Here is an 11,958-nt window from a genome sequence, read left to right as displayed (position 1 = left end):
TTACAAGACAATTATTGTACCAGAATAGACTTTGTTTTTCACTTTGAAAACCACTATTCATCACATACAGTAATACAATATTATTATTCATCTGTTGTATTATTTTCCATTGAAAGAATTATACTCAACCTTGACTTCTGCATAACAATGCAGCACTTGTAACATTAACAATAGGTTTATTTGTATTATGCAATAGTCCTGTTCCATTTATCTGAAGACACAAAGGACTGCAGGGGTGCTTTTTTTGCAAATTAAAGGAGTGAGAAGTTATCTACTGTAATTTACTTGGACATGGGAAATAAAGGCTGAATTTGACACCTTTGTATAAATAATGAAAAGACAGCCTGATTGATTTAGCTAACTGCAAGTTCAGGTTTTCATTGCGTTTTAGTTTTATTCAAAAATTAATAAATTATGACGCGTCTTATTCTCTTTGTTTCTCGTGAATGTAAAGTAAAGCAAAGCAATCAAACAAACAATCCGTTTCAGCTGCTTGTTAATTATGAATACTTTGTATAATCTTCACAAAATTAAGAAGTGCATGGAATTTCAGTTCTGAATTACTGAAGTTTTATTTGTAATTTTCCGGTTAAGTGTGAATGCATAAAGCAATGACAAGCATACATTAACATTTTCCTGAGTAAAATAAATTTTAAAAAGTTTAAGTGCACAATCATGTTTTATTTACATGGTTTTTAAGTGGTGTTAATAAAAAAGCTTTACAGTCATAATTGACCAGTTTTATAAGGTAATGATTTTGCGTAAAGTGGTAGCAGTTCAAACAATTATGAATGAACTTAAATATCAATTAGCATGTTCATTTATGAACACAAAAAACTAAATGTATGGCCACACTGTCTTACACTGAAATTCTACTGGTAAGACAAGGTAATTTATTCTAAGAACTGCTGCATCCTCATCACTGCAGCTTCTTTTAAATTGATCTAGCTTGCAAGCTTGTCATTTAGGTAACAGCTTGTTTTGGTATCTTGCAAAAGCATGTTTGCTACATCAAAAAACTTGTGTTCGTATGCCAGTTTGTAGTAGATATAGATGTCCTCACAGTACTTCAGCAGTTTCTTGAGATTCTGACTTGCAGTGGTATCTGTGTGCTGCTGGTGCTGCTTGAATCTGGAAAAGATAAACACCACACCCTGATAAAATGACCTGCAGTCCCTGACTCTGGAAGAACGACACAGCATGACAATACACACTATTCCTAAGAGCACAACATTCACAATATGCTTGACCTGTTCACGCAAGGGAGAATATTCTTACAGTGTCTGACTAACTGGATGTTTTGAAAGGTTTTAAATCTCCTGCGTAGTGGATGGAGTAGGGAGAAAGGTACACTGTGTTCCCAGATCATCAGAACTGCTAATCCAGTAGTGACGAAACTTGTGTTCTGTGTTCCAAGAGTGAGCAACTGGCAAACACTTTTAGTACTGCAAGTTAAAAGACAAATACGTCTCTGGATAAAGGAACACGGTGCAGAGGTTGACTTAGCCTAATTTATTTTCCGTATTTCCAGTGTGGAATCGATTGTGCCTTGCTGTTACTGTTAAGATGCTGGCATGCTTACTTTTTGGATATTTCCTCAAACAGGCTGGCTTGCAGGAGCCTCTGCTGCTTAAACTCCTCCAAGTAGGTGAAATCCCCTCGCACAATCACTTGCTGGTATAAAACTTCTGCCCAATCAGGAATGAAGTTGTAAGCCTCGGCAACAACAAACGCCTTCAATGGAAATTAAGACAGACTTTGTTAGCTCTAAATTGCAAGAAACCAAAGAACATTATAATGTTGATAATTTGCATGCACTTTTGAAATTCCTCAAGGGGATGACGCAACTGCAAAAAAAAAAAAAGAACGCTTTTGCGACTCCCCAGATTTTCAGAACTGTGTCTTCAAGTCACATGGACCATTAAAGTGCCTGTATAATGTACAGCAATCCAAACAAATATTCTTACAACTCTAAAGGGAGCATCAGCATTTTTCTTATTTTTCTCTGCATGTTCTGCGTGTTTCTCAGTGTTCCTGGGCTGCCTCTCGTCATATCTGGGGTGTGCTTGTCTCACGCGAGGAGAACGCCCTGCAGTGCTGCTGTACCTGGTAGAAGCTCGGCAGGGAGATCATAGCCTCCAGCAGGTCCTGCCTGGGCAGGTTGATTAGCCTTCTGTCCTGGTTGTTGTTGAGGAAGTGCAGCTGCAGGGTGACAAGCTTGGCCAGCTTGATGCATCTCAGAGCCTGACGGGCGCAGCAGTCCTGAGGGGGTGGGGGGGGGGGGGTATGAGAGACCCACTCAGTTCAATTATACAACAGGTCACAGCGTGCGTCCTCATGACCAGTATCGTTGCAGCCTTGTATATCTTCCACTGAGAGTATTCTGAACGTTGTTTTAGAGTTTTGGTACAGTTACAGTTTGGTATAGTTTCTTTCTTGCTCGTGTTTTTTCTAAATACCAGTATAAGCTTTCTGTGTTACATACGTTGGTAAAATATCAACTCATTTAACTTATCAAGGAACAATATATGTGGACAACGTGTTACTTGTACAACATTGACACAGTGCACAATAAAGCTGTTCTGTAACAGCATTAGGTAATATCCAACAACTAACAAAGTGCATTTTGTGAAGATGTTTGCATGATTTTCACCTGTGCCTAAGGGATGGTATTACCTTGGAATAACTTTCAGCTGCATCTTTCAAAAGGGTCAAGACTTTGACCAAGGACTTCTTCAATTCGGGTGTCACCGCTTCATTGTAAGAAAAATAAACACATGACAGTTTGTACAGCAGAAGTCTTGCACACTAAAGTTTAATTGGATTTGTATTCTTTATAATTATGCTCCTGATACGTCTAAAACGTATTAAAGATATCCTTCAAGTTACAGGCACTCGCATCTCAATTTCTATTCTATCGAAGCCAAAATGAAATATTTTGAGATGAAATGCACTCTCGTTTTCTGAACACATCAAGTCTTGATGCTAACACTCCCCTTTTAGAACACTATAGTTGGGAACCACAGTTGGGGAAACAAGACCATACTATTTGTGTTCTGCTAGTGGAATGGCATTATGAGGCAATCGGTAGTCACGCCCACACCATGGTGGGACTGGTTCTGTGCCCTGTAAAAGGGCTGCCTGATAAAGAAGGGAGCACTGCAGGGTGCAGGGACTGTCTGGCGCTCAGCGGTCATGTGAAGCCCCCTGCACTCACTCCAGGGCTGGGACTCGATCAGTTTGAGCTGGGTGCGAGCTGCCCCCTCGTGGTTCTCCCCGATCTCCCGGCACATGCTGAAACACAACGCCACCATGTTGTGCTTCTCGCTATCCCCAGGGTGACAACGCTTGATGTAATCCAGCAGGGCCGTCTTCAACGTGGCATTCTAACAACAACAACAGCAGGTATATTGAGGGCCCGTCAGTAATTTTGGACTTGTTTGGACAGCAAAGGGATCCAAAGTCAAAATCCAGTTAAACCTGCATTTTTACAAACCCCGCCGCTTGATGCACAACGTTACGGTATTAAACACATTGCTCTGTCTGTAACAATCAGTTCACTTCAATAACATGTGAAAAGGCACAATTTGTACTGCAGTAACTGTATCCTGTTCTTGACGCTTTTGTGAAGATGTGGGATCAGAATGAAGCAGCGAACTGGGGGAGTTTAGAATTGGCACAGACAGACCCAAAGCTAGGGGCCTCAGGGAAACATTTAACAACGTTTCTGTATAACTGAAGATGGGTTAGGGACACTGAGCAAACGAGCATGACAACTTATTCACACCAAATGCATAAAGACTTTTCAAATGAAAATCTCCAACACAGGCCGGGAGAGAAAATGTGGGGTTTAATTCTGATAGCTAGCTAATAAGCACCTTTAAAAGATCAGCTTCTACATTTCTCATATTAAAGCTGCTGTCCATCACACATCTGCCCCAGGTGTTAATATAGGGACACATTGCTCCCAGTATCAGATGCTATTAGATTCTTTTCTTATAAACAATGAACAGGTACGAGAGTTCCTTCTTACCGACTCCACTTTCTTTCTGAGCAGCATTTCAAAGCGGTGGTTCTGGTGCAGCAGGTCAAAGATATAGGTCATGTCATTGTACCTGCCAATTCCAGTGAGTAGCCGCACCTAAAATGATACAAATAAATATTAAAAAAAAAAAAAAAAACACCTATGGATGTTTATATATCTTGCTTCTATTATAGTGAAAGGGTAGGGTATTATAAAAAGCTAATTCCCGTTCAGGGTCTAAAGATAACCCCCATCTTGCAATATGTAACAGTGTTTGATTTCCAGACTCTGTTCAGGCCTGCAGGGCTCAGCCGATGCTGGAGACGCACCATGAGGCTGTATTTCTCGCTGGGCGCCAGGTGGTTGTGACAGAGGTGTCTCGCTGCCTGCAGGACCCGCACGATCCCCTCCATGTGGCAGGTCAGGCTGAAGCAGTCATGTGCCAGGACCAGCAGATCCACAGCTAGGCAAGAGAAAAGCACAGTGAGAACAGCACACATGGTACCGCTACAGATTACAGCATTGCAGAACATGGAAGACTTTGTTATGTCGTCTAATTTCAGAAGTTCAGCCTTTTTGTTTTTTGTATTTTGAGGGTCAATAGTTAGTAAACCTGGTAAATAAACAACTAAAAGGACACAGTGTAGACACTTCAACTACACTTTTTTTTCTGACAATACATTAGATTAATATTTTTATGCACAAACACAAATGCAGTATTTGAGATATTTATCAGCTATATTAGACAGGTAAATATAGCTCAAGTCATGTCTTAATCGTGCTTAGCCTGTACATTAAAATATTATAATTTTTTAACTCAGAATGAAAAAGCCTGTGTCGTCAATACATGAATTTTTAGTCGTTAAAATGACTCATTCTGAAATTCCAGACAAATTAATGAGAATCGCTGCACCAAAAACAAAAAAAGAAAAAAAAAAAAAGTTAAAAGCAATGCATGAGCTAAACCTTTACAGGACTCAATTCCCAGTTGGTGAAGGAGTCTTGTTAAGCAGCGATAATGAATTGAATTGAAATGCTAATACCCAGCGACTTACTGCATGCCAACTCTCCGTGGGGCATAGAGGAGATTTTATCCAGCAGCTTCGTGCCAACAAGGTTCGGGTCCTGGCATAACTTAGCAAGCTGCAGAAATGCCTCTTTCCCATTGCCAGGATTGTAAATCTGCTTCTGCCTCACAGCTGCAGTTACAAAGTGTCAGGTGCGTTAGTAAAGCCTGAAACAGACTGATAATGGTGTCAAACACCCCATTCAGAAGTTTAATCCGAGTAACTAATCGCTCAGTCCCGGCTCCATCACCTCAAAATATTTATCACACAGAAGTGACTAAAGTGGTGAAATAGAACTGCAATATAACTGATATTGCCCAGTTATCCTCCTGGCTGTGCTTGCTTTACTCATATGAGGATTAACAGTCCTCCCTGATCATTTAAAAGCACTTTCAGTCAGAATCCCATAATAAAACAGTAAATACTTTTATGATCATCTGTAAAGCTTCAAGACACACTACAACTGATGAAGTTATTTGCCATCATACTTGACTGAGAGGAAAAAACTCTCAGGCTGCAAATCTAACTGCAGAGAGCTGCTCTTTCTCCCGTAAAGGATAAATACAATGCACCAGTGTAACACAGATTCGGAAGCTTCGACAAGTTTCTTAAAGCTTCCAAAGGAGCATGAGAAGTGCAGTGCGAGTCCACTGGTAATCTAGAGCGTGTGTTTAACCTGTCTCTGCCCCCTCTGCAGAGCTCACTAACGCCTGCACCACCTCTCCCGAAACCAGCTCTGCAACAGCCTCCGTCTCCATGCCCTGGATGGTGATGAAGGCCTGGGCTCTCTTGTACCGGTCGGGCTGCTGGGACCGCAGCACCTCCCGCAGGACAGTCTCCCAATCCTGGGCCGAGATCTCACTGTATGAACATCCCAGCTCCTGAACAGACAAATCAGAGCGATACAATGGAAGAGTCCTGCACCATGTGAAAGAATAGAACACTAACAGCTACCCTGGATTATGGAGTAAAACACTGAAATGTTCCTCTATTATACAAGTACTGTATAAGGACATTGGTAAAGAAAAATGTAATTATCTACATAACTACCTAGTGTATTAGACCACCAACACTAACAGCTATCCTGGATTTTGGAGAATAACACGATGTAATGTTAATATAAGCTACATTTAAACTTCCCTATATAACTGTACTGGACCATATGTTTTTTAGAATTCTTTAATAAATAAAAAAAAAATCTGCTTAATGCTTCCATGACTTACATTTGCAACTGAGTTATTTAATGTTCCAGTGATAAATTGAGCACCAAGTTAAAAAGAGTCCCCTTCTCCCTTCCCTGCAGTGTTTGAATGCAGCGTGATGAATTGAGGAAGCATTATGACTGGATACCTGGGAGAGCTGGAACAGGCTCAGGACCTGCCTGCAGTAATTCTTCCCATGGTGACACTCATCTGCAAGAATCTGTAGCTCCTTAATAAGCTGGTCTTCTGGCTGCAACACCATGTCGAAGGAGGAGCAGCTGCCCACGCTCACTGCTGTGAGGAGGGAGAGAGAAGAGTTTACCTACTGCTACTATCTAGAGATCTGCAGATGCACGGTATTCGTCTGCAGAAATAAATGCATGCCCAGGATAAAAAAAAAAAAAAAAAAAAACACTGCACCATTGGTTTTAAAAGCTTAAGAAATAAAATATTAGGACTGCTTGAAAAATAAAAACATGTCTTCAGACATGAGCATTATACATAGCTTACACTTTACACACACACTGGGATCACAGAAAAACGTGCTACTGTATATAGCAAGGGTATCTGTGCTCACTTCCTACTTCAAAAGGTTCTATTCATGCATTCCTGTCCTCTAAAAACATGCAGGGTACTCCTACTCCTAGCATAATCATTTACTACTTCTAAAATAATTCCCAAAAGCATTTCTGAAAAAATATAATGAAATGAAAAATAATTAAAAAAAACACACATTTCTTTTGTTTTAATAAACTGTGAGCCCAGGCTTATATGAAGTATGCAGCGATTCAGGGTTATTGCAGGCCTTGGCAGCTCTGAATAACTGAAATTATTTTTATGTCAATAGCTCACTCTTTCTGTAATGCAATGACTCACTCCATTCTGCGTTCCCTGTAGGAACTAGTATAGTTGTATTAAACTTTATTGCATTTCAGGAGTAAAACATGGTACTAGACATCCTGTGACATGAAACTAAACGGACTGGCCAAAAAAACTGGAGACTGCAGGTTTGTTATGGGAGCTGCAAAACCTTCAGAAGCTGTGCGAGAGTACGTTAGCTTCAGCGACTTACTATTTATGAAAAATCATTTTTTATGCCAGTTCACTTTCGTGTTCAAAATGCCTATCCTCGTTTAACCTAAGTACTATATGCAGACCCATCCCTGCCCCACCATGCTCTCAACTGCCCCCTTGTGTCTCCTCATACTCACTGCCTGGGATGGGCATCCTCCTGGTGCCTCCCTCTAGCCCCATTGTGACTCCTGCAGTGAGGATCACCTGAATGGTGGGGTGGAGGTCGTTCCTCTTCGCCTCTCCCGATGCCAAGGCTCTGCAGTGCAGCACCAGAGACACATCCCGGTGGAAGAAGTCAAAGTACCTGCAGACGCGGCTGGCTTCGTGGATACACCCCCCATCCAGCAGCTTCCCAATCAGGGCAGCCAGAGCTTCTCTCTCCGTGGCATCCAGCCTCGTTTCTGAAGCCTCCTTGGCCGGCAGACCCTCGAGCTTCAGGTACTCAGGGCAGTTTAGCACCCCCAGCTTGGAGAAAGAGAACTCCTTGATTAGAACCTCAAAGGAACAGTCACCAGCAACTGAAACAGGACGGAAGAACGTGGTGGTCGATTCTGTGGCTGTCAGTAAGGCTTCCTGGCGAATCCGGCACAGCCATATTCTCTTTTCCATCTCTTCCAGCTGCTCGACAGGCACAGGGTCTTGTCGGGCCAGCCAGTATCCAGCCATGGTCAGCAGTAACCACCTCTCCTGCAGGCTCACGATCCGCGTTTCCAGGGGACACTCCTCCATCTGCACAGCTTCAGCCCGAGCCAGGAAGAACTCGGACACCGCCATGCTGTTAATGCCGTTGCTTTGAAATCGATCGTTGCACTTCCTCCAAAAATTAATTCGGGTTTCCTTTCTCTCCCACTGCCTGTGCTCTTTCAAAGTCCGTAGTTCTTGTATTAGCTGAAAATAACATTGCATTTTATCATCAGAAACGGAAGTGGTTTCTTTAACTCTGCCTTACCTGACCTGGAGCTCGCTTTGAGCTTCACTGGAGATAACTATTAACTACAGAACAACCTACTCCCCTCACTCATTCAAAATCATGCTGACAATATGAACATTCAACACTGCCCACCTATTCTATATATACATGACCAAAGAAGTGCAACACAATCAGAAAGCAGAGCTTGCAAACAGAGAATTCCTTACCCGGATAATCATGTTTAAAAACTAAAAACACTTGTTGTTCTAGAACAAGTGTGTTTTCTATCAAAACTGCATGTTTGAGATGAATATACGTAGCACGAGGAAGTGAACAAAAGGTTAAGACTTAAGAAATGATTTTGTTAGACATCAAACGCTTAATAAGTGGGAGCCAGACCTCTTGGATCACCAGGCTGTCCACGGGGAGCTCGGCCAGTTCAGCCACCCGTCGAGCCAGAGGGAAGAGCCCCTCCTCCAGCAGCTGGCCCAGGACCCTCCTGCACTCATTCTGCAGGCTCTCTGCGGGGGAGCTGGCCAGGTCCGGGAGGCTGATGGAGATCCGTGTGTCCTGTAATATCTCACTCAGGATGCTCAGCTTCTTGAAATCTGGGCCTGGTGTAAGGAAAGTAAAAAGTCAAAAGACATGCCATTGGAACTGCTGGCCAAGCTGTCACAACAACAGTAGGAAATATAGGCTCAGTCTGTACTGGTCCACAGGCTATGTTATTGCTTCTTTTTTAATTAAAAAATATATATATTTCCCCTTGATACCTGCATCAGTGTTATGTAAAGTAAACACTGGGCATTCCACAGATTTAGAATTTAAAAAACAGTTCTAGAACAGACAGCAGCTGGGTCTCCTGATTACTGCGGCTGACAGACAATTAAAACATGGGGATGTGATAGAAAGCAGTGACCCAGCTAATTTCCATCCCGGTACGATGGGTTTCAGCACCCTCTCTTCCAGAGGGACAGCTAATTACCTTCGGGCTTCCAAAGTGATCGCCGTGCATGCAGAATAATTACATATCTGTCTCTGCGAAACATACTAAACAGAACACCTCGTATTCAGTCAGAACAGACTTGAATATGCACAGAAACTGAGGCAGAATGTTAACGAGAACAAAAATAAAAACTTGTTCTCCTCCAGTGACCTTGGACCAGACATTGATCTCAGATTTAAAATCATGAATCACATCACAAAACAGGACATGCAGATGGATAGCAAGTACAACTAACATGAGCAAAACAATGAACTGGGAGCATGCTCTTTAACATCTATACATGCAGGACATTAGATTGATAACCTGACAATCACATTTGTGGAAATGTGATACTATTTTAATTATGCTATATTATGCAACATGTTATCACAGAGGTCTTCTGAAAATGAACACGTTTATTAGCTGAGAAAAGGAATAAAATGTATTAACATGGTATTAATTGTATAAAAATATTCTCAATTAATACAATTGCAGGGAACCTATTCAACTAAAAAACCCAGAATGTAGCAGGGTCTAAAGTCTTTGACGGAGACTCTACTGATAGTGTGGAACAGCTGGAATATGCATGGGGTGGAGAGATGTGCACGGTGTTACCCAGAACCCTGAACATTATTAGCACCCTACCGTTTGTTTTCAGGATGCTGTCCATGTCTGCTAGCAGCTGCAGCAATTTTCTCAGCTCGTACTGCGTCCGACACTGCTGCATCATCATGTGCAGGAGAGACAATGCCTGGACCTCCAGCCACTGCACCGGTATCACGGCAGGAGCCTTTGGGCTCATGGTTTTCAGCTGTGAGCACATACAACAATGGTTTAGTTTTTTTAAAGGATGTCACAGCTACATAAGAGCTACCAGAAAGAATGATGAACAAGTAAAACACCTTGACCCACAGTCGCTGTGTGCACATGTGAAGATGTTAGTCTGACATACTGATCAGGTGGAGAGCTGCCTCCACATACCATACACCCACATTCTAGTAATCTCGGCAGCTTGTGCCAAAGCATGTTGTTACCAAGTTTCAGCCCAATGCTCTGGTAGAAAGGACAAGCATTGACTATAGTTTACGCTGTCAGGATTCTGTTAATTTGGCTATTCCAAGGGTTCGGATGAGTATGAGAGGATTAGCGTTTGCGAATTAACTCCCGAAGATGAGGAATTGTTTCCATCATAGTATGAAGTTGATCTTCTCTGGTTTTAAAGATCATATCAGGCAATTGCTTAGAACCTCCTACCAATGCTTCTCCCTCAGTCCACATTAACAAACAGACTTATTTACACTATTATTTGATCTCCAAGTGCTGCTGATTATGTTTGAACCACGCGTGGTTGTTTGTACTTTAGAATAGTTTTTTACACATTGAAATGGTCTTTATTGTTTTCCTTGTAAACGAGGACTCGGTCTCAATGAGTAAATCTCTGGGTTAAATAAATAATACGATGAATACAGTGTGTTAAAGAACAACCGTTGCAAGTTTCATCACAATTACACAAGCACTTCTCTAGCTACAATCAGCTGCCTCTATTATATACCCATACAAAGGGCTCTACTATATACCCATATACAGGGCTCTACTATACACCCATACAAGGGCCTCTATTATATACCCATACAAAGGGCTCTATTATATACCCAATACACAGGGCTCTACTATATACCCATACCCAGGGCTCTACTATATACCCATACCCAGGGCTCTACTATATACCCATACCCAGGGCTCTACTGTATATATACCCATACCCAGGGCTCTACTGTATAGTCATACCCAGGGCTCTACTGTATAGCCATACACAGGGCTCTACTGTATAGCCATACACAGGGCTCTACTACATACCCATACACAGGGCTCTACTACCCATACACAGGGCTCTACTACATACCCATACATAGGGCTCTACTACATACCCATACACAGGGCTCTACTATATACCCATACACGGGGCTCTACTACATACCCATACACGGGGCTCTACTACATACCCATACACAGGGCTCTACTATATAGCCATACACAGGGCTCTACTGTATAGCCATACACAGGGCTCTACTGTATACCCATACACAGGGCTCTACTACATACCCATACACGGGGCTCTACTACATACCCATACACGGGGCTCTACTGTATACCCATACACAGGGCTCTACTGTATAGCCATACACAGGGCTCTACTGTATAGCCATACACAGGGCTCTACTACGTACAAATACACAGGACACAAAACACCCACTCTTCCAAACAATACATTCCCTCTCCTTTGTATAACAGCATATCAAAGTCTCCCTGAAAGCCTTTCATTCGAGACAAACAAGGTCAACCTCTCAAACAACTCATTGATTCATTGTTTCAGTAAGAAAGAAACACAGCAATCTGTCTTTCAGCACAGCCTGCCGTGGGGATTACAGGTTTACTGCGAATTAGTTATATACCCTAATTGAAATCGCAAAATGTATTACCTCCAAGCAGTATTTTATAAATGCCATATATTTGAAGTGTTTAACCTCTCTATTTTCTCTACATTTTTTTTTTTTTTTTATGAAAGGCGCTTCTTTTTCTTAGCATGCACTAGGAAAAAACCTTTCACTGAGACACTTCGCTTTAAGTAAAGCATCCATTCTTTGCCAGAAGATTAGTTGAGAGTCTGATTCTGTCCTATTAAGCTCACAAGAGAT

At 42.0% G+C, this 11,958-nt stretch overlaps 1 protein-coding gene across 2 annotated transcripts in view; it reads right to left on the bottom strand.

The window, feature by feature from the left end:
• Positions 1-702: 702 nt before the first annotated feature.
• LOC121294641 (spatacsin-like) overlaps positions 703-11,958 on the bottom strand; it is a 35,743-nt gene continuing 24,487 nt past the window's right edge. The window contains exons 28-40 of one of the 2 annotated variants that reach the window (XM_041218560.1): positions 9,908-10,073; positions 8,677-8,891; positions 7,505-8,255; positions 6,442-6,587; positions 5,768-5,972; positions 5,080-5,223; positions 4,354-4,487; positions 4,034-4,141; positions 3,218-3,386; positions 2,677-2,753; positions 2,107-2,262; positions 1,583-1,734; positions 703-1,131 (exon numbers count right to left, since the gene is read on the bottom strand). In XM_041218560.1, the coding sequence (XP_041074494.1) occupies positions 945-1,131; positions 1,583-1,734; positions 2,107-2,262; positions 2,677-2,753; positions 3,218-3,386; positions 4,034-4,141; positions 4,354-4,487; positions 5,080-5,223; positions 5,768-5,972; positions 6,442-6,587; positions 7,505-8,255; positions 8,677-8,891; positions 9,908-10,073 (2,610 nt within the window). In that variant the 3' untranslated portion in view covers positions 703-944. Of the gene's footprint in view, positions 1,132-1,582; positions 1,735-2,106; positions 2,263-2,675; positions 2,754-3,217; positions 3,387-4,033; positions 4,142-4,353; positions 4,488-5,079; positions 5,224-5,767; positions 5,973-6,441; positions 6,588-7,504; positions 8,256-8,676; positions 8,892-9,907; positions 10,074-11,958 lie in introns of those variants that run through there. The other variant, XM_041218562.1, reaches the window with a different exon arrangement.

This window comes from Polyodon spathula, chromosome 19 (assembly GCF_017654505.1).
Source record: "Polyodon spathula isolate WHYD16114869_AA chromosome 19, ASM1765450v1, whole genome shotgun sequence".
Lineage (NCBI taxonomy): Eukaryota > Metazoa > Chordata > Actinopteri > Acipenseriformes > Polyodontidae > Polyodon > Polyodon spathula.
Note: the sequence above shows the minus strand (reverse complement) of the source record. Positions and strands in the feature narration are given on the sequence as shown.